A 27223-nucleotide genomic window follows, 5' to 3' on the forward strand; every position below is an offset into this window, starting at 1 on the left:
GATTTGTTTCTCAAAGCCCAGCGCTCCCAGCGTGGCCAGCCCAGTGTCCACCTGTCACAGGGCAGGGACTTGGGGGGGGGGCGGTCTTGGCTAGATCTTCCCCAGTGATCATACTGTTGTCTCTGGTGTCCCTCCCTCGCAGGGCCAGACAAGGCAGCCAGCAGGAGAAACACACGCCCAGCCTCCAGCCCCACGCAGCGGAGCAAGCGTGCTGGGTCGCCGGCCCGGCCACCTCCAGGACTCTGGTATCTGGCAGCTGCGCCCCCAGCACCTGCCCCTGCTGCCTTGGCCTACGTCTCCTCTGTTCCCGTCATGCCTTTTCCATCAGCCACTGTGTAAGAACCTTCCTTTCCTTCCTTCCCTGCCTGTGTGAGTCGCTGCAGGAATCATAGTCAGACCCGGGTCAGGCAGCTGAGAACCCAGGCACCTGGTACTCCTGTGTTTAACCAGCAGATTTATAACCAGCAGAACATGCTGAACGCTCATGTAGTCACTCAACAAGCCCTAAATGCTCCTGCCTCCCAGGGAGAGGCTTGGCCTGTCGGTTGGGCGGGGGGAGGGGGGACTCGGCAGTGAAGGAGCCGGCAGAGGGCCCTGAGCTCGCAGGGAAAGCACGTGGGAAGCTCCCCATTTCCTCGTGGGTCTTCCCGGCAAGCAAGTAATTGCTCCCTCACTGTTTTTTAATAGGCTTAATTTTTAAGAATATTTTTAGATGTAAGAGAAATGGAGCAGATAGTACAGAGTTACATATACTCCCTACATACACACACAGAGTTTCCCTTGTTACGTTCATCTGGCACCTTTGATAGTGAGCCAATAGTAATAACTCACTCTTAACTAAAGCCCACAGTTTCTTGGGCTTTCTTCAGTTTTTACCGGAACGTCTTCTGTCTGGGATCCCAACCAGGAGGCCGCATACATGCCTTTTGGTGGTTGTGGGTCCTTAGGCCCCTCTTGGCTGTGACCGTCTCTAAGACATTCCCCGTGTCTGAGGCCCCGAGCGTGGAGGAGGACTGGGCAGGGCTGTGAGAGGAGGAACACGCCCTCTTTGTGGATGTGGACAGAACATCTGCAGGAGAAAAAGGACGTGAGCCGTGTGGAGGCAGAAGTGGTTCAGGTTGGAGACTCGTTGCTGCACCAGAGTCCCGTCTGTTGCTTGCTGCTGCCACGGCCTCAGTAGAGCGACTGCTTCTCTGAACCTGTTTTCCCACCTAGTAAATGGGGTAATAGTCTGGACCAGGGACGGTTGTGCAAGGATTAAACGAGGCATGTGGGCAGGCGCTCGGGTGATGTGTGCGCAATGTGCGGGGCGGTGCAGGCGCGAGCTCGCGGCCCGATCAGAGGGCAGCACCATCCTCCCAGCCCACAGCACTACTGCGCACTGCTGTCCTAGGAGACAGACGAGGAAAGGTGGCTGCAACAGGACACCCGCTAGTTCTGTGCCTCAGTGTCCCTCAGTAGAAAATGAGTCTGTCGGGAGTCTTGGTCAGAAGCCTTTGTCTGTGGCAACAAGAGGCGGGGGTCCCTGTGGGCCCTGGTGCTTGATGGGAGCAGAGGCATCAGTACCAGCCAGTCCCCTGGGCCCGTGAGGACCCTGGCCTGCAGTGGGGCATCTTGCCGCCCTCAGCAGAGTCTGGGAACGTTCTCCTCCATCAGCTACGAGAGGCCGTTCTGCACGCTCAGGCCCCCAGCACAGGGGCTAAGACCCCTGCCTATGCTCCTGCTCACTGGGAAGGGCAGGTTTTGCCTGGAGTTTGGTGGCCTGGGATAAAGCTTCAAGTTCCCCTGGTAGGCATGGGACTCACCGCTTCTGAGGCTGTTCCATGTCCTTCCAGGCTCAGACCTGTGGACAGACATAAGCAGGCTGCTATCCCCAGAAATGGTCCGGTCGTAGGGAAGGGGAAAGGCCCTGGGCTGTAGTGCCCAACATACCTGGTCGGTGGGAGCCATATAACCTTGGCCGGGGGTCACTTTGTTCCTAGTCTGTGCCTCAGTGTTTCCCTCTGTGAAATGGGTTGTGGTAGGGAGTAAACGAACTACTGCATGGAAAGCCAACAGTATATAGAAGTTGGCCAGGAGCCATACTACTTCCAGTGCTCCTAAAATTGGGGCTGATGATGCCCTCAGGTTTCTCCAGCTGTCTTCTGCCAAACTGAGCATGCTCAGTGACAGGCCAGGGCGCCCTCAGGAATGTATGGGCCTGTGCTGCCATCTGCTGGCCATCTGTCTTCCAGCCTCTGCACCAGGGGCTTTCTAGCTAAAAAAGGTTTTTGTTTTGATGGACTGGGTAGGTTGTAGCTTCTGCCTTAGGGGGAGTTGTGTGTGTGGTTTTTTTTTAAGATTTTATTTATTTATTGGACAGAGAGAAATCACAAGCAGACATAGAGGCAGGCAGAGAGAGAGAAAGAGAGGGAAGCAGGCTCCCTGCCGAGCAGAGAGCCTGATGCAGGACTCGATCCTAGGACCCTGAGATCGTGACCTGAGCCGAAGGCAGCAGCTTAACCCACTGAGCCACCCAGGCGCCCCCGTAGGGGGAGTTTTGAAGCACTTTGGGGCCAAGCTGGTCATCCAGTTCCTAGAAGCTAGGGGTGTGCAGAAACCCAGTCGTTAGACCAGATAGTCCCCAGAGGAGGGAACAGGAGTCAAGAAGCCTATTCATGGGGTTCAGATGGTATGTATGGGCATCACTGGATGCTGATGACCGAGCTCTGGGTGTGAATAGAGCACCGCCCCTTGCAGCTGTCTGACCCTGAGCTGACATTGACAGACGCACTGTGAGTGCCCAGGCAGCCAGTGGAGCTTTTCCTGTTGGGTCGATCCTGGGAGGTGGCTAACTGTGGCTCCTTTCGGTGGGGGGCAGTAGTGTCTGAAGAGTAAAATCCCATGGCCAGCATCCTATGGCCAACTCCCCAGAATAGCTAGCACTGGGGGCCAAGCCTCCTGCATACGTAGCCCCTCTGATCTTCCCTTGCTCATCCATAAAGTCAGCATAACGGTGCCCACCAAAGAAGCAAACCATGTGCTGATAGAGCAAACACTTAGCTCTGAGCCTGGCCCCTGGACCCAGGATGCGGTGCCGGCTCTGGGTGGGGCAGTGCCTTTACCTGTGAGGAGCTGCCGGACTGATTCCTAGAGAGCCTGGGGTGACCCTGCTGTCCCTGCGATCTGGCTCTCAGGTTAGAAGCCCCAGGAACCAGCGGGTCAGCGGTGTCACCGCAGGGCCGGGCTCCGCGGCTGGCACATAGTTTAGGACCAATAAAGACGTACCGAGTCAATGGGGAGAAGGAAGGACCGTCGTCGTGCACCTGTTCCGGGTCAGGCACTGATCTCCTCATGCTTCATCCCTCTGCTGCATCCTCGAAGGAGCTGTTTATTACTCCCACTTGAGAGGTGCAGACACTGAGCCCCTAAGAGTAGGGCCGGGGCCCAGCTGGGGCCAGAACAGGTGCATGCCGACCCCGGTGCTCTGCTCGGCTCTTGCTGCTGTGCGTGAACGCAGACCCCTCTCTCCTCAGGTACTACGTGCCTCCAGGACCTACCTCCGCCTCCTCAGCCCACTCAGCCCCTGCTGACTGGCCCCCCTCGACCCCCTCCCGAGTGGCCGGGGGACAGCGACACTCCATCCAGCTGGACCTGGAGGACCTGGAGGAGCTCAACACGGCGCTCGCAGAAGCCATGCAGGCCGCCGAGGGCATCCGCTCCACCACCAAGCACATGAGCCGCTCCCTGTCTGCCGACCTGCGCCAGACCCGAAGCCTGCGGGGCTCCTGCCTCTTCTGACTTCCCCGGAGACCCAGAACTGGCTGGGGGGGGGGGGGCAGGCTGGCGGGCGGGCTGCTGCTGCCCCCCGGGCAGGGGGTCGGCTGGAGTCACTGCTGAAGGCCCCACAGGCCCCTCCTGAGAGGTGTCCTTCTAGCTCAGGCCTTGCCTGCTGGGTGTCTCCACTGTGCAAGGAGTGTTGGCCTGGTCGTCTGGAGAGGGAACTTACCAGGGCCCCAGCCACTGCAGGAAGAGCTGGGACCTCGGCTGCCTTCTGCCCAGATGCGATCTTTGGGGTCTCCTGGTCCTGCACCATCCTCCTCTGGCTAATTATACGTATTTCATATACAGACGGACAGATTTGTTTTGAAACGGAGTTTTCCTGGTCTTTGGTTCAACCCACAAGGCCAGATAAAAAGGGCTGGGGCCTCGGTCTCTGGTGCAAACGAGTCTCTTCGTCCAGGATCCGCCGCTCTGGAGTCGGCATCTTGGGGAAGGGATGTCCAGGCACTTTCCCCCTAGTGACTGGTGGCCAGTAGAGCACTTTGGGACCATTGAAATGTCAAGATGTCAGGCCCCTAGGAGGACGTGTGCCCAGCTTCTCCATGGTCAGAGAGTCCTTTCCCATGGGCCTGCTGGGAAGAGAGATCCTCACTCCCCGGGGGACCCGGAAGCCGTCCACCATGGTCCCTCTCTGTAGCTCATCCCGACACCCCCAGCTCTGTCTCTGGGATCCCTGTGGGACCTGGATAGTGGGCAGCTCCCTGCGGTCTGTGCTGTACAGCCGGGAGGCCAGCCCCTGTCGTGCTCCCCAGCTCGTAGCAGCGGGTACCTCAGCTTTTCTGGAACGTGTATGCATCGGTGATATTTGTATATTTGATGCGTTTAAAAATCTATTTTCGTTATGAGGGCAAATGAAGAAGAATGAATATTGATCTTTTTTAAAAAGAAAAAAAAAAAATTCCCAAAGCGGCCCACATTCGTGGTGTGTGTGTGTCCTCGAGGTGTGGTTTCTTGACTCAAGTTTGTGGGGTAGAAAGTTCCAAGACGAGCCGAACCCTTCCCTCGGGGGATCTAGTGAGTGCCCATTTCCAGACTCTGCCTGCCTTCCTATGGGGGTTTGTTTTTTTTCTTTTTTTCTTTTTTTTTTAAAGATTTTATTTATCTACCTGACAGAGTGAGAGGGTAAACACAGGGAGGGAGAGTGGAAAAGAGAGAAGCAGGCTTCCCACCAAGCCGGGAGACCTGATGTGGGGCTTGATCCCAGGACCTTGGTATCATGACCTGAGCCAAACCAGACACTTAATGACTGAGCCACGCAGGCACCCCCCATGGGGGTTTCTGTTTCTCCATGCTGCCCAGCAGCCTGGATCAGGACTTTGAGCATTTTTTTTTAAAGATTTCATCTATTTATTTGACAGAGATCACAAGTAGACAGAGAGGCAGGCAGAGAGAGGGGGAAGCAGGCTCCCCGCTGAGCAGAGAGCCTGATTTGGGGCTTGATCCCAGGACCCTGAGACAATGACCTGAGCCGAAGGCAGAGGCTTTAACCCACTGAGCCACCCAGGCGCCCCCATTGGGCATTTTGACCAGAGAGGCTGCCAGGCCAAGCCCCTCCTTAACTGAGGTCAGAGCTGGTAGGAGACACACAGCAGATTGGTGTCTGCCAAAGCAGGAGCCGGGACTCTTTGCAGTGCTCCGCCTAGTAGCAGACGGCAACGCCAGTGACCCTTTCCCGAGCACCCAGTAGACACCAATCCTTGAGCTCGGTACTCAGCATGGCAGCTCACAGAGGGCACATGCCAGCCTCCCGGACCCCTGCCATGTGCCCCCTTCCTAGAAGAGAGACTGAGGTCCCAAAGGCTGGCCTGCACCATCTCACAGTGCCTGACTCCACAGTCTTGTTTTCCCCGTTACTGCACTTCCTTCCTAAGCTCCAGGAGCTTCCCACCAATGCCAGCTGTGTCCTCCCTTAGCTTTATTCCCAGCCCCCGCCTCACCCGGCTGACCACCACACTTGCAGCTCTCTGCCTCCAGGCAAGCCCCCTCCCAACTTGCCTCCCAGATGGCCACGGTGAGGTCTGATGGGCGGTCCCGCACGCCTGGTACCACCTGCGGCAGTCCTCCACCCGCCGCCCCACCCTCATTTACCTGAACTCCTACCGGGGCGCTCTGCCTCGGCGTTTGCCAAACATCCTCCCAGCTCCTTGGCTTGCAGCTGGAAGAGCAGGTGTTCAAACCTCCAAATCTTTCTGGGCTGGTTCAGATGCCCCTTCCAGGAAGCCTTCCCAGACTTCCATTGCAGAAGGAACCTCCGCGTGCTGGGTTCCCACAACATTCTGTGCCCATCATCCCCCCAGCCATGCTGCATATGACAGCGGGGGCTCTTCCCACCAAGGGCTGGGCCTTATGCCCTGATCAGCCAGGGCTCAGCTCAGGGCGGGCTTCAAGACCCATGAATGAATGAATGAATGACGACATGAGCAAACGAGCCCCTGCCTCCTGTTTCAAAGGCAGAAGCTTTATTAATGCACCTGAGACAAAAACATCATGTACAGAAGGGGTGGGCCTAGGGCTGAGGATGGGTCCCACGGTCCCCAGTGTCCTAATCCAACGCCGTGTGTCCCTCCTTTTCCTTCTGCCTTTCTTCCTTGTGCTGCTTCTCCAGCGGCCCACACAGATCCTGGAAGACAGTGAGAGGGGAGCCCGGTGATGTGAGGGGCTCTTGTGAGGGCAAGGGTGGATGAGCTCCGGACTGGGGCGTCAGCTCAGGGACCCAGGGCGAGGCACAGTCCAGCTCTGAGCCTCAGCTTCTTGCACTCCCGATGGGGGCTCGAGGCTTTACAAACAGCTGCTGTGTACTGAGGACTTGCCAAGCCCCTGGACCAATCTGGATTTTGTGGGGATGATGTAACCGAGCTTCAGGGGTCCTTGCATCCTGTCTGCGGTTTCCCAGCCAGTGGATGGGGAAGGCAGGAGGCACACCAGGGCCAGTTGGTGCTCTGTGCCCAGTCCTTTCCTGCAGCTGCCAGGGGTGGGGACTGGAGGAGCTTTAGGCTGCTGGTGGGCAGGAGAGATGGCCTCAGGTGGCCAATGGAGACCTTTTTACTTTGATGATAATAAAAGTATTTCATGCATATCTGAAAAAGTATAGCCCGCTCAGCAGCTCTCCATTTTAGAGATTGCCTTATAGGACACGACCAAGGAAAGCCTCTGACGTATCTGATGTCTGGGCTGTGGCCGGCAGGTGTAAGCGATAATCACCCTTGTGTGTTTCCCCGTCAAGTTCCCACTGCCCCCCTATTCCCACTGTTCCTCCTCCCTTCCTGTCCTCCCTGTTTCCCAGGGACTTTCCCTCCTGGGCCCTCAACCTTTGGGCCTTGGGGAGCTCAGCTGTCCCTGCAGGGAGGCAGGTGCTTACAAGTAGGACATCCTGCCTCACTATGCAGCCTTGGGCGGCTGGTCTCCCTATCCAGGCCTCTGGGGCTGCCCCCAGGCAGGAGGGCTCCGAGGGCAGGCATAGCCTCGTCTGCATTGCGCTCACCTTTTTCGCATCAGTGTAATTGATCTCCGACGTCCGCATTCCGAAGCACGTGATGGCTTCATGGAAAACTCTCATTTGTTCCTCAGTCACTTCTGCCTTGTCAGCTGCAGGAGGGAACAAGGGGGCTGGGTGAGCATGCCGGGGGCCCAGCTGGGGCTCAGGGGAGGGCGGGGGTTCTGGGGGCCCAGCCACAGGGACAGGTGGTCTGCTGGGTGAGGTCTGGTTGGGGTGGACATTGGAAGGGTGCTTACCATACAAGGACAGTCCCTTGTTCTGCTCATCCTTCAGGGAGTGGCCCAGCATGAAGATCTTGGGATCCTTGGTGAGCAGGAGATCGGCAAACACTTCTTTGCCGGACTCTGGAGAAGAAAACCTCTGGGTGAGACCACATAGCACAATGGGTCTGATCACAGGTGAGGGACCATGAGTGTTCCCGTGGCCCCCCAGCAGTCAGTGAAGGCTGGGAGTTCACCTGGGCCAACGACCTTCACTCCCTCTGTGTGCCGGGCCTTGCAAAGAGATGTGGAATCGTAGGAGCCTCGTGCCGACTGTGGCTGTCAGGGCCTTTCTCCCCATTTTACAGATGAGAAAAGTGAGGCACAGACAGGAGCCTCAGGGCTGCCCAGGGCTGTTGGTTTAATCCCACCAGCATTTGTATGCCCCCTACTATGTGCCCTCTCTGGGGCGATGGTGGGGACAGGAGTGGGGTCATTCCCTGCCTGACACGGACTGACTGCCACCCTCAGGTCCCAAAGGGGAAAGAGTAGTGGAGAGAGGCAGGCCTGCAGCCAGCCCTCGGTTTGAATTCTAGTTCTAATTACAGGCTGTGTGACTTCAGGGAAACAATTGACCTCTCTGTTTCTCTGTTTCCTCAGCTGATCGCTGTCAGGTCCTCCTAAGATTGTGAGTCTCGGGTGGGCTAATCCTAGTAAAAGTACTTCAAACAGTGCCTGGCACATAGAGCTCAAATCTGGGGACAGTTATTACTCGTTATTGCCATGTGGAGACCCTGGGACATCAGAAATGTAGGAAGAAGGCCTGTCCTGGGTTCTTTGTGGCTTCGCCCCAGCACTGACCCTATTTATTGTCTGGTCCATCCACAGGTCCCCATGACACACCCCAGTCCTCCCATTGGTCCTCACCGTGTTTGGACAGGGTTCCATTTTCCCTCTGGACCTTTAGACAAGTAGAGTTATGGATGCAGTGATTCCCACTAAAGCCAGACAGAAGGAAGGGGGAAACAGAAAGATCGTCAAGGGGAAGAAGTGAACAAGCACCGGTCGCTATCATCGAGGGCAAGAGTTGGGGCCGAGTAAACCGCCCTCCCCATCCACGGATGAAAAGGCTGAGGTCAGGAGGAAGGAGGGACTTGCTCGAGGTTTCCCAGCAGCTAGGAGCAGAAGCTGGGGCTGGGGGCAAGCTAGTATGTGGGGGTCTTACATGGTTGGATAGTCTATGAGCCGTATTGTGTCATCCGTATGGTTGGGCTCCAAGTAAAAGAAGCCCGCTTGGAGCATTCCAGCCAACTGATTGATGTCTGGGTTGTGGAAGGCGGCGGCGATACAAAACCACTTGCCAGAGATCTGGGGAGAAGCCAAGAGCTGATGACAGAGGCTGGGAGCCGAATGCCCCTGCCTGCCAGCCAGCCAGGTACAGAGATGTCCCCCTCCTTTTTACACGCAGGGAGACTGGGGCCCCAGGCGAGGAGGGCACATGCAGGAGCTCACTCCGAGGGTCAGGAACCTCCCCCAGACACTGGGTGGCCCTCCAGGGGCCAGGACAGGATGTCCCCTCTGAGGGAACTTGCCATGAGGCTTCTGAGTTAGGAAGCAGAAGAATGCGTCCAGAGCCTGGTCAGAAGGTCACCCCAGGACCCAGGAGAGAAGAGGGCAGAAGCAGACAGAAGCGGGCAGAATCAGACGGGGGGGTGGGGGGGTGGCGACCACAAGCCAGTGGGAGAAGGGGAGCCCAGGGAAGGAGGCAGCTGCCCCTGGCGCTCGGGGGCCGAGGGACGCACCTGGTCCAGGGTGGCATTGGTGATGGGCGCTGCTGTGAGGTTGGCACACACTGGGCTCTGGGCATGCAGCAGAGGAAGGAGGCTCAGGGCAGCAAGGACCCAGGACAGCGCCATGCCTAGATGGAGAGACACCTGGAGTCCAGCAGAACTGCTGACTGGAGGGTACAGTGATTTTATAATGAGCTGTGGGAGGAGCCCTAGAGCCCCATGGTGACACAATCCATGAACTCTTGTGAAATGCTTTGCACAAATCCTTCCCTCTCTCCCGCAAAGCCCACTGTAGCTAAAGCCTCCAAGCCTTGGTCTAATTCAGAACCCTGACCTGAAGGGTTACAGGGGCCCCAAGGTCAGGCTGTTCAAAGCCAAGGTGGGTGTGGGCTGGAGTAGTATCATTAAACGTGTAGATTTCATAGAGGGACCTCTAAGCAAGCTAAGAGGTTCTTCTTTTGTTTTGTTTTGTTTTTTCATTTTGTTTTCTTTTGTTTTAAAGATTGTTTATTTATGTGAGATAGAGCAGAAGAGCCAGAGCAGGTGGGAGGGGCAGAGGGAGAGGGAGAAGCAGGCTCTCTGCTGAGCAGGGAGCCTGATATGGGGCTCCATCCCAGGACCCTGAGATCACGACCTGAGCCCAAAGCAGACGCTTTACTGACTGAGACACTCATTTGGCCCTGTTTTGTCTTGTTTTAAAAGCTCTTAGGTTTTTTACCCAATTTGTGCCTCACTGAGCATCCAGAGTGAAAGCCAGCCACAAATCAAATGCTGAAAGTGATTCAGACACTTCCCAGGCTAGGTGGGGTTCGGGTGGGTGATGGGGAAGGGCTCTGGGGCGGGTGTGAGGGCATGAAGGCAAACCACTGATTCCATTCCAGCTGAGTGTGGTAACAACCGTTGGGGAACAAAAGTCCACTGGGGGAGGGGGGCTGTCAACCCAGCCTCAGAGGCAGGGATCCTTCTACAAGGAGGAGGTGTCCAAGTTACACATCTATTTCCGGTAACTGTGGTGTTACCTGAACTAGCTCCCAACACCTAAAACAAGAAATGATGCACGTGTGGTCTCCACCCCCTGCCGTGGGACAGGAAGGTGGCCTCTGTCGTCACCAGGAGGTCCCCAGGCCCCGACAGTGCCCAGCACCCCAGATGTGTGCATCCACAGTCCATGAGTGTTTCTGCCTGACCGGGTCACAGCTTTAGCCCTATGAACGAATACTTCCCCAAAGCCTTCTTATGTTATGGTACAGTTTTGTATCCCTGTTCATTTCATATATTTTGAGTCATTTTCCAGGTTTCCGTGTAGTCAGTGGTTATAATTTTAATGGACGCACACCCCTGTCGTGCTGTTCCTAGGTTCCCTGTACTTAATGGCGCCCTCTCTTTATATCCGTAGCATTTTATTTTTTTCCAGCTTTATAGAGGGAGAATTGCCTCTAGCATTTCATATGGTGATGTTTCCTTGGAATGCCACGAGTCAGAAAGTGACCAAATCCCTTTCTATCATGCCCTACCATTCAAGAGAGAGAAAAACATGTCACGGACAAGACTACGATGTTATTCTGTTATTCGAAATAGCCAAGAACTAGAAACAGTTCAAATGCCAGTCGTCAGGAAAATGGAAAGACACATCGTAACAGTTTCATACAGGGAATACTATGTAGCAATCCAAAGGAACCAACTACTAGCATATGAGACAACAGCTGTGAATCTCCAAAACATTCTGCTGAACAAAAAAAGCCAGACTAATCAAGCACATACTGTTTGGTTCCAGGTACAGAATGTTCTCGAACCCCCCAAATGGATCTAGAATGGCAGAAATCAGACCGGTGGTTGCCTCGGGCAAGGAGGGCAGTCTGAGGGCCAGAGGTTGGAAGAGCACTTTCTGAGGTCCGTGGCCACTTGCCCCATTTCCACCGCAGGGGTGGTTACGCGCATAATGCACATTTGTGAAAACTCACTGAACCCTGAACCTAAAATGTGTGCGTTTTATTGTATGCCAATTACACCTCAATTAAGCTGATTTAAAAAAAAAAAAACACCTCTCTCCCCAAAGAGAGACGACAAAACACATGACAAATCAAAAACACGAACTGTCTAATGTGGTGCCAATTTGGCGACACAGAGGAGTCCCCTCTTCCACATCCTTGTCAGAAGTGGGATTTCCTCTTCTCTTTGCTTTTTTTTTTTTTTTTTTTTTTTTTTTTTTGCCAGCTCACTTGGTGTTTTGGATGGGCATTGCCCTAATTTGAGTCTTGAGAAAAGGAGCGGAGTTCGTCGGCGGGGAAGAGTGGAGGGCAGAGAGCGTGGGGCGTGTGGGGGACCTGGGGTCCGAGTGGCCGGCAGTGGGATGGCGTGGGAGTGACGGGGCCCATGCTGGAGAGGTTGGCGGGAACCAAGCCTGCAGGGCACGGGAGCCGGGCTGGGGAGTCTGCCCTGGACCCCGCAGGGATCAGGAGAAATGGGAAGGTTTTAAGTGAGGTGGGAGACAAGTAGTCGATTTGCTGTTTAGAAAGTTCTCTCTGGGGGCGCCTGGGTGGCTCAGTGGGTTAAGCCTCTGCCTTCAGTTCAGGTCATGATCTCAGGGTCCTGGGATTGAGTCCCGCATCGGGCTCTCTGCTCAGCAAGGAGCCTGCTTCCCTCTCTCTCTGTCTCTCTCTCTCTCTGCCTGCCTCTCCGCCTACTTGTGATCGCTCTCTGTCAAATAAATAAATAAAATCTTAAAAAAAAAAAGAAAAAGAAAAAAAAGAAAAGAAAAAGAAAGTTCCCTCTGTCTGGGCAGGGAAGATTGGGGTGTCAGGGTAGGGGACCGGCTTGGGAGAGGAGCCAGGTGCTGTCCCAGCGGTCCCGGTGTGAGAGGATGCGACTGGGGACGGACTGGAGACACTGCTTCTCTCAGCGGGAGCTGACTGTTCCATGGAGAGCGCCCTCGTTACCCTGGGCCATGGGGCTTCTGCTCAGAGCTTTAGAGGATGTCCCGTACCACACACACACGCACACGTGAACACACACACACACACATCCATGCACACCACGTGCACACACTCATACACACGTCCATGCACACGTCCATGCACACACACAAAGTTTATTAAGTAACAGAGAAGCCCGCCTGTCACTGGGGATCTGGTGCCCGGTACTGGCACAAGAGTGACCCACAGCCCTAAACCTCCTTCTTCACAACCGATGCTGGTCAGGCCCCAGGCCAACAACTCTTCCCTCTTGTGCCCTGTCCTTGAATCACACTCCGTGGCCCTGTGTGTGCTGAGTAGCGTAGAGAGAAATGAATGTTTTCTCTTGCAGCGAGTAAATGGAGCGCCACTCAGAAGGAAGGAGGGGTCCTCGCTGTCGCTCAGGTGCCCCTGGAGGTCTCCGTCTTCTCTCAAGAGGCTCTCCAAGTAGCTCCTTCAAGTGCACCCAGCACCACCCCCGCCCGATGCAGTACCGTTTTCTCCATCTTCCTACACCTCAGGGATGCCGTAGTACCTCTGTGGGACAAGCGTCTGGACACCCCTCCCTGCCCGCCCCTCCAACTGGCCCAGGCCCAATGCCAAGAGAAGTTTGGCAGGAAATATGATGAAAACATAACACACCCAACAGAGCTCCTGCTCACAGTAAGCATGCAAGACCCCGTAGCTGCGATTATTTGGAAAGGTGCTACGTATTGGGTTGAACTACAGGAAACTGCTTCTTTACAGAGCGGTTGAATACCATTCCATGTCAGACGATTCACCCTGCTATTACAGAACAATAGCTCGGACTGTGGTAGCAAGCAAGGAAGGGCTTAGCACCCCTATTGTGCAGAGGGAGAAACTGAGGCCCAGAGAGAAGGAATGACCCACCCAAGACCACGTCCCGGTCAGGAAGCAAGGACTGGAATCCACCTGCCAGCCTCTCCCTTTCTTGCTTGCCCCTCTGTCCTTTTCCCAGCATGGGGCAGCTGGTCACTGGTGGAAAGTGACTGTCCACGGCAGTGGCTTGATTCATTGTGGACAGAGCAAACACAGGATGGCCCCACTGGGAAGTCTACTCTGGCTGTTTCCTGACACTCAGTTGTGCAACAGGAGACTGGGAACCATAGCTGCTGCCAGGGCAGGGTGGGGGAGGGGCAGGGTAGGGAGCTGGGCCTTCCCCAGATTCGGGTCACCCTGGGAGGAAAGGGGTGCTATGGGAAAGCCCCACAGGTGGGTCTGAGCAGATGGCAGAGAAGAATATTAAAGTCCAGCTTTGTTCTCATCAGCTGGGTCTGAAGGAGGGGGAGGCAATGGGGGCCAGGCCGCACTGGACCATTGTCCCTCACTTTGGAGTAGGTTTTCGTGCCACAACCAGGTCGTGAAGAGCTGCTTAAGCAGGGAGAGGCTGCTTGCCTGGGGGCTAGGGAGCTCCTTGTATCAGGCGTGTACCCTACACTGCCCATGCCTGACCCTGGGGCAGCAGGGAGCAGTAAGATAAGCTGCCTGACTAGCTGGGAGGCACTGAGGCACCACAGGGGAAGAGCCTTTTCAGGGACCTGCCTCCATGATGGCCCCATAAATGACAATCGTGATGATAACGGAGAGAATGATGGTGGTGGTGGTGGTGCTGGTGGTGATGATGGTGATGGTGATGGTGGTGGTGATTGTGGTGATGGTGATAATGACAGTCATAGTAGTGATGATAGTTATGATGGTGATAATGGTGGTGGTGATGCTGATGCTGATGATGGTGGTGATGCTGGTGATGGTGATGGTGGGTGGTGATGATGGTGGGTGGTGATGATGGTGATGACATTGGTGATGGTGGTGATGGTGATGGTGATGACAATAGTGATGATGATAGTGTTGGTGATGCTGATGGTAATGATGATGGTGATGAGGGTGATGATGTCGATGGCGATGATGATGATAATGGTAGTGATGATCATGATGGTGGTGATGGTGGTGGTGGTGGTGGTGATGGTGGTGATGAAGATCATGGTGGTGATGATGATGATTGTGATGGTGATAGTGGTGATGATGGTGATGATCATGATGGTCATGATGGTGGTGATGGTGATGATGATAATGGTGATTATGATGGTGATGGTGATGATGATGTTGATGGTGATAATGTTGATGGTGATGATGATGATGGTGATGATGATAATGGTGGTGATGATATTGATGATGATGGTAGTGGTGATGATGGTGATGATGCTGGTGATGGTGATGATGGTGGTGATGGTGGTGATGGTGATGGTGGTGAAAATAGTGATGATGGCATTGGTGATGCTGATGGTAATGATGGTGGTGATGATGCTGATGATGAGGAAGGTTGTGGTGGTGATGGTAATGTGTAATGATGGGAACAGCAGTCATAATGGTGATGACGAATATGAGGGTAGTGGCTTCTGGTTATTGAGCAGTCACTCTGCGCAAAGAGAAGTCTGTTAAACCGCCTGTTGTAAGACTCAGAGTGGTCAGTGGCAAAGCTCACAGGAGAATATTTTCAGCTTTGGGGGTCATACAGTCTCTGTGTAGTGACCCACGGCCACTGTGGTAGCATGAAAGACCCTAGATGACACATAAGCAAGCACAGCTGTGTCTGCTAGAACATAATTCACCAAAACAGACCGTAGCTGCCCAGCCCTGCACTGGCCCACCATCCGTTCCTGGGTCTCCTCTGATCTTGTGCTTCACACGGACCTGCTTGGCCATCGGCCCGATTCTAGACTTCTCCCTCACCCACTGGGCTGTTTACCATGTGAAATCCACCCCCAGATGACGGAGACCTGCTATAGTTGAGAGAGGAGCTCGTGCACGTCTTGGATTACTCACTCATTCAGTCATCAATTGTCATTATTATCAATGGGATACTTATGATTAAAAATGTTTTTATTAATTATATATACTTATAATATACTTGCTAAATGTGAAATACCATATTAATTATAATTGCAGTTACATCATAAATTATGGTAACAAATATTAGTAAAAATGATTAATCTGGGAAACCAGAGTCTTTAGGGTCATGTCAGGGTTGTAGTCTCAGCCCAAGGATTTCCAGCTGGAGATTTTGAGTGAGTTAACCAGAGTCTCAGTTTCCTCTTCTGTAAAATGGAGAGGATAGTCCCTGCCCGGCCTCCCCTTCAGGACTGCCATGAACAGAGGATGGAAGGGCCTGTAAGTCCTTGGCCCCGTGTTTGGCCCCCACCCAAGGGCTCCACTAAAGGTAGCAGTAATTATTACCAGGCACGTTTGTTGAGTGCCCAAGTGATGGTATGAATGAAGGGAGGCCTGTTGAGGAGTTTGCCCCAACCCTGACGTGGCTCTGCTCATGCCTCCCCTCCCGGACAGGTGAACCTGTACTCGGACCCGCCCCAGCCCAGCCACAGCATCCACACAGGGACGGTGCCCCAGGGGACCAAGGTCTTGTCCTTCACCATCCCACAACCCCACTCTGTGCTGCGGTGGTCGGGCCCTGCCGAAGCCCCACAGACCCCTGGGGCCTCAGGTGAGTGTGGGAGATGCAGTGGGGCTGGAGGGCCTTCTGCCTGTGATTCTGCTCTGGGGGCACTTGGTTCCCCTTGGGGGACACTGGCTTCAGGCCAGGCCAGGGAGGGAGGCAAGACCCTTCTTTGGGACCTTTGACTTGAAGAGGTCAGACGCAGATGTGGGAAGTGTCTTGCCTAGAGCCAGAGCAGCCTGGGGAAAGCTCTGCTGTGCACTTGGCATTGGGTGACCTTGGACCCCCTGCTTCACAGAGAGCCCTGTCACTCTGGAGCCCACGTTGGGGCCGGGCTCTGTGCCAAGGCTTCCTCAGCCCACGCAGCCCCTGCTGACTGGTTCCCCTCGACCCCCTCCCAAGCGGCCGGGGGGCAGCAACGCTCCATCCAGCTGGACCTGGAGGACCTGGAGGAGCTCAACACGGCGCTCGCAGAAGCCATGCAGGCCGCCGAGGGCATCCGCTCCACCGCCAAGCACATGAGCCGCTCCCTGTCTGCCGACCTGTACCAGACCCGAAGCCTGCGGGGCTCCTGCCTCTTCTGACTTCTGGAGACCCAGAACCAGCTGGCAGAGGCAGGCTGGCGGGCGGGCTGCTGCTGCCCCCCGGGCAGGGGGTCGGCTGGAGTCACTGCTGAAGGCCCCACAGCCCCCTCCTGAGAGGTGTCCTTCTAGCTCAGGCCCTGCCTGCTGGGTGTCTCTGCTGTTCAAGGGTGTTGGCCCAGTGGTCTGGAAAGGAAATTTTCCAGGGGTCCAGCCCCTATAGGAAGTGCTGGGACTGAGGCCACCTTCTGCCCAGATGCGATCTTTGGGGTCTCCTGGTCCTGCACCGTCCTCCTCTGGCTAATAATACGTATCTATTTTCCTCATGAGGGCAAATAAAGAAGAATGCATTTTGATCATTTTTGAAAAGAAAAAAAGAAAAAAATCCCAAAGTTGCCCACATCTGTGGTGTGTGTTCTCGACGTGTGGTTTCTTGACTCAAGTTTGTGGGGTGTAAGGCTGGAAGATAAGCCGAACCTTTCCTGCGGGGATCTGTTGAGTGCCCATTTCTACACTCTGCCTGCCTTCCTTTGGGGGTTTTTGTTTCTCCAGCCTTTCCCTGCAGCCTCGGTTAGGACCTTGGGCGTTTTGACTAGAGGCTGCCTGGCCAAGCTCCTCCTTACTGAGGTCAGAGCTGGTAGGAGACACACAGCACATTGGTGTCTGCCAAAGCACAAGCCTGGACTCTCTTTCCAGTGCTCTGCCTAGTAGCAGAGAGCGACACCAGCCACCCTTTCCTGAGCACCCAGTAGACACCGATCCTTGAGCTTAGTACTTGGCATGGCAGGCTCACACAGGGCACATGCCAGCCCCCCGGACCCCTGCCAAGTGCCCCCTTCCTGGACGAGATACTGAGGTCCCAGAGGCTTGCCTGCACCCTCTCGCAACCTCTGACTCCGAAGTCTGTTTTCTCTGGTACTGCACTTCCTTCCTATGCTCCCGGAGCTTCTCGCCAACCCCAGCTGCATCCTCCCTTCATTTTTCTCCAGCCCCCCCCAACCCCCACCAGTCATTGTGGCTGACCACCATGCTCGCTGCTCTCTGCCCACCAAGGCCTGTATCTATTTCATTTTTTAGTGGGACCTTCTCAGTGGAGTTGAAAATGGCAATTAGCTGAGAAGAGAAGATTTCTGGTAGGTTCTGAGCCTCCGGGTCCCCAGACCTGGGTGCCAAGAGGCTTTGCAGGGAGATGAAGATGAGAAGGGGGAGCCGAGGGGGTGGAAGTAGGGACCCAGGGCAGTGTCCCCCGCCTAAGTGCCCCAAGCATAGTGTGGTTCTTGTTTTGACCAAAGGATGTGGCAGGTGTGGGTCTGTGCATCCACGCTATTGAGAGTGCGATGGCCCAGAAGCCAAGGGAATGGGTGTCAGGTGCCACAGTTATGGTCCCGTCCCTCTGGATAGCTTGGGCCACTCGTGCACAGAATTGTATGAACAATGTGGCCCCAGCTTTTCTGCCGCACCCCCCCCCACCCAGGTGGTGCATCTTCCCACCCGTGCCAGTAACTCACGGGGCTGTTGGGCACGTGAGGAAGCCGACCTTCCTTGCTGAACTCCCAGTGTCGGGGGCTCAGTTTTCTTTGTGCCTCCAAGTGGGCCTGTCTCCAACGTGGCCCCATCTCCAGGGCTCTGAACGTATTAGCAAGACGATTGGTTTTTAGGGACCAACCTCTCCCCTAGGTGTATCCTTGTGGACATCAGATGGGCACCCCTAGGACACTCTGGAGACACACAGCCGTTCTGGCCTTGGCCCCGAGGCGGCTGCCCCTTCCTGTCCTGCCCCTGCCCAGGCGCCCTCCTCTTGCCAGGATGCTCACAGCAGCCTGTGCCAGAGTCTGTGTCTAGCCGGCCCCCTCCCAATTCGCCTCTGCAGATGGCCACGGTGAGGTCTGATGGGCGGTCCCGCACGCCTGGTACCACCTGCGGCAGTCCTCCACCCGCCGCCCCACCCTCATTTACCTGAACTCCTACCGGGGCGCTCTGCCTCGGCGTTTGCCAAACATCCTCCCAGCTCCTTGGCTTGCAGCTGGAAGAGCAGGTGTTCAAACCTCCAAATCTTTCTGGGCTGGTTCAGATGCCCCTTCCAGGAAGCCTTCCCAGACTTCCATTGCAGAAGGAACCTCCGCGTGCTGGGTTCCCACAACATTCTGTGCCCATCATCCCCCCAGCCATGCTGCATATGACAGCGGGGGCTCTTCCCACCAAGCGCTGGGCCTTATGCCCTGATCAGCCAGGGCTCAGCTCAGGGCGGGCTTCAAGACCCATGAATGAATGAATGAATGACGACATGAGCAAACGAGCCCCTGCCTCCTGTTTCAAAGGCAGAAGCTTTATTAATGCACCTGAGACAAAAACATCATGTACAAAAGGGGTGGGCCTAGGGCTGAGGATGGGCCCCACGGTCCGCAGGGTCCTAGTCCAACGCTGTGTGTTCCTCCTTTTCCTTCTGCCTTTCTTCCTTGTGCTGCTTCTCCAGCGGCCCACACAGATCCTGGAAGACAGTGAGAGGGGAGCCCGGTGATGTGAGGGGCTCTTGTGAGGGCAAGGGTGGATGAGCTCCGGACTGGGGCGTCAGCTCAGGGACTCAGGGCGAGGCACAGTCCAGCTCTGAGCCTCAGCTTCTTGCACTCCAGAGAGGCTTTACAAACCGCTGCTGTGTACTGAGGATTCGCCAAGCCCCTGGACCGATCTGGATTCCTGAGCACATGATATAACCGAGGTTCAGGGGGACTTGTGGCCTGTGTGTGGTCCCCCAGCCAGTGGATGGGGAAGGCAGGCTGCACACCAGGGCCAGTTGGTGCTGTGCTCAGTCCTTTCCTGCAGCTGCCAGGAGTGGGGACTGGAGGAGCTTTAGGCCGCTGGTGGGCAGGAGAGATGGCCTCAGGTGGCCAACGGAGACCTTTTTACTTTGATGATAATAAAAGTATTTCATGCATATCTGAAAAAGTATAGCCCGCTCAGCAGCTCTCCATTTTAGAGATTGCCTTATAGTACACGACCAAGGAAAGCCTCTCCCCGAACAGGGGTTGGATGGCAAGTATTAAGGAGATGATTACACGGGTAATTCTCAGTTATAGCAGAAATCAGGGTGGTGGTCATGGACTTAGGGCATTTGGGGGTGGCTTAAAGGCACCATAGCAATTGCCCATCCACAGGTGTCTGATGTCTGGGCTGTGGCCGGCAGGTGTAAGCGATAATCACCCTTGTGTGTTTCCCCGTCAAGTTCCCACTGCCCCCCTATTCCCACTGTTCCTCCTCCCTTCCTGTCCTCCCTGTTTCCCAGGGACTTTCCCTCCTGGGCCCTCAACCTTTGGGCCTTGGGGAGCTCAGCTGTCCCTGCAGGGAGGCAGGTGCTTACAAGTAGGACATCCTGCCTCACTATGCAGCCTTGGGCGGCTGGTCTCCCTATCCAGGCCTCTGGGGCTGCCCCCAGGCAGGAGGGCTCCGAGGGCAGGCATAGCCTCGTCTGCATTGCGCTCACCTTTTTCGCATCAGTGTAATTGATCTCCGACATCTGCATGCCGAAGCACGTGATGGCTTCATGGAAAACTCTCATTTGTTCCTCAGTCACTTCTGCCTTGTCAGCTGCAGGAGGGAACAAGGGGGCTGGGTGAGCATGCCGGGGGCCCAGCTGGGGCTCAGGGGAGGGCAGGCGTTCTGGGGGCCCAGCCACAGGGACAGGTGGTCTGCTGGGTGAGGTCTGGTTGGGGTGGACATTGGAAGGGTGCTTACCATACAAGGACAGTCCCTTGTTCTGCTCATCCTTCAGGGAGAAGCCAAGCATGAAGATCTTAGGATCCTTGGTGAGCAGGAGATCGGCAAACACTTCTTTGCCGGACTCTGGAGAAGAAAACCTCTGGGTGAGACCACATAGCACAATGGGTCTGATCACAGGTGAGGGACCATGAGTGTTCCCGTGGCCCCCCAGCAGTCAGTGAAGGCTGGGAGTTCACCTGGGCCAACGACCTTCACTCCCTCTGTGTGCCGGGCCTTGCAAAGAGATGTGGAATCGTAAGAGCCTCGTGCCGACTGTGGCTGTCAGGGCTTTTCTCCCCATTTTACAGATGAGAAAAGTGAGGCCCACGCAGGAACCTCAGGGCTGCCCAGGGCTGTTGGTTTAATCCCACCAGCATTTGTATGCTCCTACTATGTGCCCTCTCCAGGGTGATGGTGGGGACAGAAGTGGGGTCACTCCCTACCTGACACAGACTGCCACCCTCAGGTCCCAAAGGGGAAAGAGTAGTGGAGAGAGGCAGGCCTGCAGCCAGCCCTCGGTTTGAATTCTAGTTCTAATTACAGGCTGTGTGACTTCAGGGAAACAATTGACCTCTCTGTTTCTCTGTTTCCTCAGCTGATTGCTGTCAGGTCCTCCTATGATTGTTTGTGGGTTAATTCTAGTAAAAGTACTTCAAACAGTGCCTGACACATAGAGCTCAAGTCTGGGGACGGTTATTACTTGTTATTTGAACATGGAGACCCTGGGACGTTAGAAATGTAGGAAGAGGGCCTGTCCTGGATTCTTCGTGGCTTTGCCCCAGCACTGACCCTTTTGCGTGGTCCATTCACAGGTCCCCATGACACACCCCGTCCTCCTGCCTGAGGGCTGGTCCTCACCGTATTTGGACAGGGTCCCATTTTCCCTCTGGACCTTCAGATAGCTGGAGTTATAGATGCACTTGTTCCCACTACAGCCAGACAGAAGAAGGATAACAAAGAGGAGGATTATTGAGAAGAAGTGGACAAGCACCGGTTGCTATCATCAAGGGCAAGAGTTGGGGCCGAGTAAACCGCCCTCCCCATCCACGGATGCAAAGGCTGAGGTCAGGAGGAAGGAGGGACTTGCTCAAGGTTTCCCAGCAGCTAGGAGCAGAAGCTGGGGCTGGGGGCAAGCTAGCATGTGGGGGTCTTACATGGTTAGGTACTCTCCGAGCAGTATTGTGTCGTCCGTATGGTTGGGAGTGAAATAGAAGAAGGCCGCATGGATTGTTCTCGCTGACTGGTTGAACTCCGGGTTGCGGAAGGCCGAGGCGAGATAAAACCACTTGCCAGAGATCTGGGGAGAAGCCAAGAGCTGATGACAGAGGCTGGGAGCTGAATGCCCCGCCTGCCAGCCAGCCAGGTACAGAGATGTCCCCCTCCTTTTTACACGCAGGGAGACTGGGGCCCCAGGCGAGGAGGGCACATGCAGGAGCTCACTCTGAGGATCAGGAACCTCCCCAAACACTGGATGGCCCTCCGGGGCCAGGACAGGATGTCCCCTCTGAGGGAACTTGCAATGAGGCTTCTGAGTTAGGAAGCAGAAGAATGCGTCCAGAGCCTGGTCAGAAGGTCACCCCAGGACCCAGGAGAGAAAAGTGCAGAAGCAGGCAGAAGCGGGCAGAATCAGACGGGGGGGTGGGGGGGTGGCGACCACAAGCCAGTGGGAGAAGGGGAGCCCAGGGAAGGAGGCAGCTGCCCCTGGCGCTCGGGGGCCGAGGGACGCACCTGGTCCAGGGTGGCATTGGTGATGGGCGCTGCTGTGAGGTTGGCACACACTGGGCTCTGGGCATGCAGCAGAGGAAGGAGGCTCAGGGCAGCAAGGACCCAGGACAGCGCCATGCCTAGATGGAGAGACACCTGGAGTCCAGCAGAACTGCTGGCTGGAGGGTACAGTGATTTTATAATGAGCTGTGGGAGGAGCCCTAGAGCCCCCCGGTGACACAATCCATGAACTCTTGTGAAATGCTTTGCACAAATCCTTCCCTCCCTCCCCCAAAGCCCACTGTAGCTAAAGCCTCCAAGCCTTGGTCTAAATCAGAACCCTGACCTGAAGGGTTACAGGGGCCCCAAGGTCAGGCTGTTCAAAGCCAAGGTGGGTGTGGGCTGGAGTGGTATCATTAAATGTGTAGATTTCATTAAATGTGTAGAGGGACCTCTAAGCAAGCTAAGAGGTTTCTTCCTTTTGTTTTGTTTTGTTTGTTTTAAGATTTTATTTATTTATTTGACACAGAGAGAGAGATCACAAGTAGGCAGAGAGGCAGGCAGAGAGAGAGGAGGAAGCAGGCTCCCCACCAAGCAGAGAGCCCGATGTGGGTCTCAATCCCAGGACCCTGAGATCATGACCTGAGCCGAAGGCAGAGGCTTAACCAACTGAGCCACCCAGGTGCCCCTGTTTTGTTTTGTTTTAAAGATTGTTTATTTATTTGAGATAGAGTGAAAGCCTGAGCGGGTGGGAGGGGCAGAGGGAGAAGGAGAAGCAGGCTCTCTGCTGAGCAGGGAGGCGGATGCAGGGCTCCATCCCAGGACCCTGAGATCATGACCTGAGCCCAAAGAGGATGCTTTACTGACTTTATCCAATTTGTGTTTCCCTGAGCACCCAGAGTGAAAGCCAGACATAAATCAAATGCTGAAAGTGATTTAGACAGTTCCCAGACTAGGTGGCATGGGGGTGGTGATGGGGAGAGGCTCTGGAGTAGGGGTAAGGCAAACCATGGATTCCATTCCAGCGGAGTGTGGTGACAACCGTGGGGGAACAAAAGTCCATTGGGGGAGGGGGGTGCCAACCAACCCTCGGAGGCAGGGATCCTTCTAAAAGGAGGAGGCATCCAAGTTCCACATCTATTTCCAGTAAATGTGGTGTTACTTGAACTAGCTCCCAACATCTAAAACAAGAAATGATGCACGTGTGGTCTCCACCCCCTGCCGTGGAACAGGAAGGTGGCCTCTGTCGTCACCAGGAGGTCCCAGGCCCCGACAGTGCCCAGCACCCCAGATATGTGCGTCCACAGTCCGTGTTTCTGCCTGACCGGGTCACATCTTTAGTCCTATGAACGAGTACTTCCCCAAAGCCTTCTTATGTTATGGTACAGTTTTGTATCCCTGTTCATTTCATATATTTTGAGTCATTTCCCATGTTTCCGTGTAGTCAGTGGTTATAATTTTAATGGACACACACCCCTGTCGTGCTGTTCCTAGGTTCCCTGTACTTAATGGCGCCCTCTCTTTATATCCGTAGCATTTTATTTTTTTCCAGCTTTATAGAGAGAGAATTGCCTCTAGCATTTCATATGGTGATGTTTCCTTGGAATGCCACGTGTCAGAAAGCAACCGAATCCCTTTCTATCATGCCCTACCATTCAAGAGAGAGAAAAACATGTCACGGACAAGACTACGATGTTATTCGAAATAGCCAAGAACTAGAAACAGTTCAAATGCCAGTCGTCAGGAAAATGGAAAGACACATCGTAACAGTTTCATACAGGGAATACTATGTAGCAATCCAAAGGAACCAACTACTGGCATATGAGACAACAGCTGTGAATCTCCAAAACATTCTGCTGAACAAAAAAAGCCAGACTAATCAAGCACATACTGTTTGGTTCCAGGTACAGAATGTTCTCGAACCCCCCAAATGGATCTAGAATGGCAGAAATCAGACCGGTGGTTGCCTCGGGCAAGGAGGGCAGTCTGAGGGCCAGAGGTTGGAAGAGCACTTTCTGAGGTCCGTGGCCGCTTGCCCCATTTCCACCGCAGGGGTGGTTACGCGCATAATGCACATTTGTGAAAACTCACTGAACCCTGAACCTAAAATGTGTGCGTTTTATTGTATGCCAATTACACCTCAATTAAGCTGATTTAAAAAAAAAAAAAAAACACCTCTCTCCCCAAAGAGAGACGACAAAACACATGACAAATCAAAAACACGAACTGTCTAATGTGGTGCCAATTTGGCGACACAGAGGAGTCCCCTCCTCCACATCCTTGTCAGAAGTGGGATTTCCTCTTCTCTTTGCTTTTTTTTTTTTTTTTTTTTTTTGCCAGCTCACTTGTTGTTTTGGATGGGCATTGCCCTAATTTGAGTCTTGAGAAAAGGAGCGGAGTTCGTCGGCGGGGAAGCGTGGAGGGCAGAGAGCGTGGGGCGTGTGGGGGACCTGGGGTCCGAGTGGCTGGCAGTGGGATGGCGTGGGAGTGACGGGGCCCATGCTGGAGAGGTTGGCGGGAACCAAGCCTGCAGGGCACGGGAGCCGGGCTGGGGAGTCTGCCCTGGACCCCGCAGGGATCAGGAGAAATGGGAAGGTTTTAAGTGAGGTGGGAGACAAGTAGTCGATTTGCTGTTTAGAAAGTTCCCTCTGGGAGCGCCTGGGTGGCTCAGTGGGTTAAGCCTCTGCCTTCAATTCAGGTCATGATCTCAGGGTCCTGGAATTGAGTCCCGCATCGGGCTCTCTGCTCAGCAAGGAGCCTGCTTCCCTCTCTCTCTGTCTCTCTCTCTCTCTCTGCCTGCCTCTCCGCCTACTTGTGATCGCTCTCTGTCAAATAAATAAATAAAATCTTTAAAAAAGAAAAAGAAAAAGAAAAAGAAATTTCCCTCTGTCTGGGCAGGGAAGATTGGGGTGTCAGGGTAGGGGACCGGCTTGGGAGAGGAGCCCGGTGCTGTCCCAGTGGTCCCGGTGTGAGATGATGCGACTGGGGACGGACTGGAGACACTGCTTCTCTCAGCGAGAGCTGACTGTTCCATGAGAGCGCCCCGGTTATACTGGGACATGGGGCTTCTGCTCAGAGCTTTAGAGGATGTCCCGTACCACACACGCATGCACACATGAACACACACACACACACACACATCCATGCACACATCCATGCACACGTCTATGCACACACACAAAGTTTATTAAGTAACAGAGAAGCCGGCCTGTCACTGGGGATCTGGTGCCCGGTACTGTCACGAGACTGACCCATAGCCCTAAACCTCCTTCTTCACAACCGACACTGGTCAGGCCCCAGGCCAACAACTCTTCCCTCTTGCACCCTGTCCTTGAATCGCACTCGGTGGCCCTGTGTGTGCTGAGTAGTGTAGAGAGAAATGAATGTTTTCTCTTGCAGCGAGTAAATGGAGCGCCACTCAGAAGGAACGAGGGGTCCTCGCTGTCGCTCAGGTGCCCCTGGAGGTCTCCGTCTTCTCCCAAGAGGCTCTCCAAGTAGCTCCTTCAAGTGCACCCAGCACCACCCCCGCCCGATGCAGTACCGTTTTCTCCATCTTCCTACACCTCAGGGATGCTGTAGTACCTCTGTGGGACAAGCGTCTGGACACCCCTCCCTGCCCGCCCCTCCAACTGGCCCAGGCCCAATGCCAAGAGAAGTTTGGCAGGAAATAAAATGAAAAGCAGTCAGGGTCATACAGGATGGTGGTAAAGTAGTGTCCTGGCTCGACCACCTGCTAGCTCTGTGACCCTGGGCAACTTACTCACCTTCTCTGTGCCTCAATTTTCCCATCTGTAAAATGGGGATACAGAGAGTAGCTTCTTTATCTGGTTGTTAAGGGGATTAAATCAGTTCACATTGGTAAAGTGTATAAATTGGGTATATGGCTAATACACAAGTATGTTTCGTTAAATGAAACACACTTGTGTTTTAGCCATAAAAACCATCACCATCGGTTTAATGTCAGGCTGGGATAGGAGAAACAACAGACTCCTGCATTACACGTACAGTTCCGTGATGGAGGGTTACATCCCACATCTAAAGACATCAAAGTGCAAAAACAGGTCGATGGGAGGTTGGAGAAAACAGGATACTTTCCCCATTGGTTGGGTAAGGAAACAAATAGGTCAGAGAGGTCAGGTGAAAGGTGAGGTTTAGATCATCAGGGGGCTGTACCCATCCAGAAGGATCTGTCTTCCGAGAAAGCCACTGGATACGTGTTTCCCCACCAAGGCCAGGACTGAGCTCTGTGTCTGATGACTCATTTGCAGTCTTCGGCATGGACAGCCACAAAAATACATTGGCAGAGCCAAAGATCCTAATCCTTGTGTCTGGGCTGAGGAATCACTCAAAAAGATTTGGTCATGTTCAAATCCTGTTTTGTGATCTTGGCCAACTTACGTAACCTCTTTGGACTTGAATTCCCTCATCCGAAGAGCTGCGTAGTAACATGTGTCTCAAGAGGATTGTGTATGAGATGAAAATGTATCACACCCCAACAGGGCTCCTGCTCACAGTAAGGGTGCAAGACCCCGTAGCTGCGATTATTTGGAAAGGTGCTACATGTTGGGTTGAATACAGGAAACTGCTTCTTTACAGAGCGGTTGAATACCATTCCCTTTCAGACGATTCAGAACAATAGCTCGAACTGTGGCAGCAAGCAGGGGAGGGCTTAGCACCCCCATTGTGCAGAGGGAGAAACTGAGGCCCAGAGAGAAGGAATGACCCACCCAAGACCACGTCCTGGTCAGGAAGCAGGGACTGGAATCCACCTGCCAGCCTCTCCCCTTCTTGCCTGCCCCTCTGACCTTTTCCCAGCATGGGGCAGCTGGTCATTGGTGGAAAGTGACTGTCCACGGCGGTGGCTTGATTCATTGTGGACAGAGCAAACACAGGATGGCCCCACTGGGAAGTCTACTTTGGCTGTTTCCTCATACTTGGTTGTGCAACGGGAGACTGGGAACCATGGCAGCTTCCCGCCCCCAAAGAGCGGCATTTTGGTTCCTAACAACGTTCTACCTGTCCCTGCTGGGAAGGAGCTGGCCCAGGGTCGGGGCCTCACTGGCCACCTCCCTAAAGTCCTCCTGGAATGCCGACTGGGAGTTGTGAGGGTCACAGCCTTCACATTACCATCCTCCCCTTCCCCTCTGGCCCTTCCTTTTGACTCTCTCCCCTGCTCCGGGACCTCAGAGTCCCCCAGAGGCTGCTGACCCCCTTGCCGTTCTGACCGTGGCACAGACCTCTTTCCTGTCCTCCAGCCCAGCCAGTTGCCTCCTGGACAGCTCCAGCTCAAACCCAGCTCGGCCAGCCAAGCCCAACCCTGCTCTCCTGTATTACCAACAGCTTGTTCTATACCTAGCCCAGGACCCTGGGGCTCTCCACCTCCTACCCTGTAGCACCATTTTGAACAGTAAGTATGCTGTTAACCCAAATAGGCAGTGCTGCCTGTACTTCTCA

The 27223-nt window shown here is 54.5% G+C and overlaps 3 protein-coding genes across 11 annotated transcripts in view; 1 reads left to right on the forward strand and 2 right to left on the reverse strand.

Annotated features, from left to right (window-relative positions):
- AKNA (AT-hook transcription factor) overlaps positions 1-4192 on the forward strand; it is a 50363-nt gene extending 46171 nt beyond the window's left edge. For all 9 annotated transcript variants that reach the window (XM_032306981.1, XM_032306982.1, XM_032306977.1 and 6 more), the window contains 2 exons: positions 143-335; positions 3516-4192. In XM_032306981.1, the coding sequence (XP_032162872.1) occupies positions 143-335; positions 3516-3780 (458 nt within the window). In that variant the 3' untranslated portion in view covers positions 3781-4192. The remainder of the gene's footprint in view (positions 1-142; positions 336-3515) is intronic.
- Positions 4193-6239: 2047 nt separating this feature from the next.
- Positions 6240-9475, reverse strand: LOC116570884 (alpha-1-acid glycoprotein-like). Its single transcript, XM_032308479.1, has 6 exons — positions 9321-9475; positions 8744-8886; positions 8446-8516; positions 7555-7662; positions 7304-7407; positions 6240-6442 (listed from the first exon to the last, which is right to left on the reverse strand). Exons 1-6 carry the CDS (start codon positions 9432-9434, stop codon positions 6365-6367), a joined length of 618 nt encoding a protein of 205 aa, XP_032164370.1. The 5' UTR covers positions 9435-9475; the 3' UTR covers positions 6240-6364.
- Positions 9476-18597: 9122 nt separating this feature from the next.
- LOC116570883 (alpha-1-acid glycoprotein 1-like) lies at positions 18598-21956 on the reverse strand. Its single transcript, XM_032308478.1, has 6 exons — positions 21794-21956; positions 21220-21362; positions 20924-20994; positions 20042-20149; positions 19791-19894; positions 18598-18800 (listed from the first exon to the last, which is right to left on the reverse strand). The coding sequence occupies exons 1-6, from the start codon at positions 21905-21907 to the stop codon at positions 18723-18725; spliced, it is 618 nt and encodes a 205-aa protein (XP_032164369.1). The 5' UTR covers positions 21908-21956; the 3' UTR covers positions 18598-18722.
- Positions 21957-27223: the final 5267 nt, after the last annotated feature.

Source organism: Mustela erminea, chromosome 12, assembly GCF_009829155.1.
Source record: "Mustela erminea isolate mMusErm1 chromosome 12, mMusErm1.Pri, whole genome shotgun sequence".
Taxonomy (NCBI): domain Eukaryota; kingdom Metazoa; phylum Chordata; class Mammalia; order Carnivora; family Mustelidae; genus Mustela; species Mustela erminea.

Coding starts and splice junctions, on each gene's coding strand:
- LOC116570884 (XM_032308479.1), bottom strand. CDS start 9,434: ATGGCGCTGTCCTGGGTCCTTGCTGCCCTGAGCCTCCTTCCTCTGCTG. Junction 8,887..9,320: donor CCAATGCCACCCTGGACCAG/GTGCGTCCCTCG, acceptor GCTTCTCCCCAG/ATCTCTGGCAAGTGGTTTTG. Junction 6,443..7,303: donor ATTACACTGATGCGAAAAAG/GTGAGCGCAATG, acceptor ACTGTCTTCCAG/GATCTGTGTGGGCCGCTGGA.
- LOC116570883 (XM_032308478.1), bottom strand. CDS start 21,907: ATGGCGCTGTCCTGGGTCCTTGCTGCCCTGAGCCTCCTTCCTCTGCTG. Junction 19,895..20,041: donor CAAGGGACTGTCCTTGTATG/GTAAGCACCCTT, acceptor TCCCTCCTGCAG/CTGACAAGGCAGAAGTGACT. Junction 18,801..19,790: donor ATTACACTGATGCGAAAAAG/GTGAGCGCAATG, acceptor ACTGTCTTCCAG/GATCTGTGTGGGCCGCTGGA.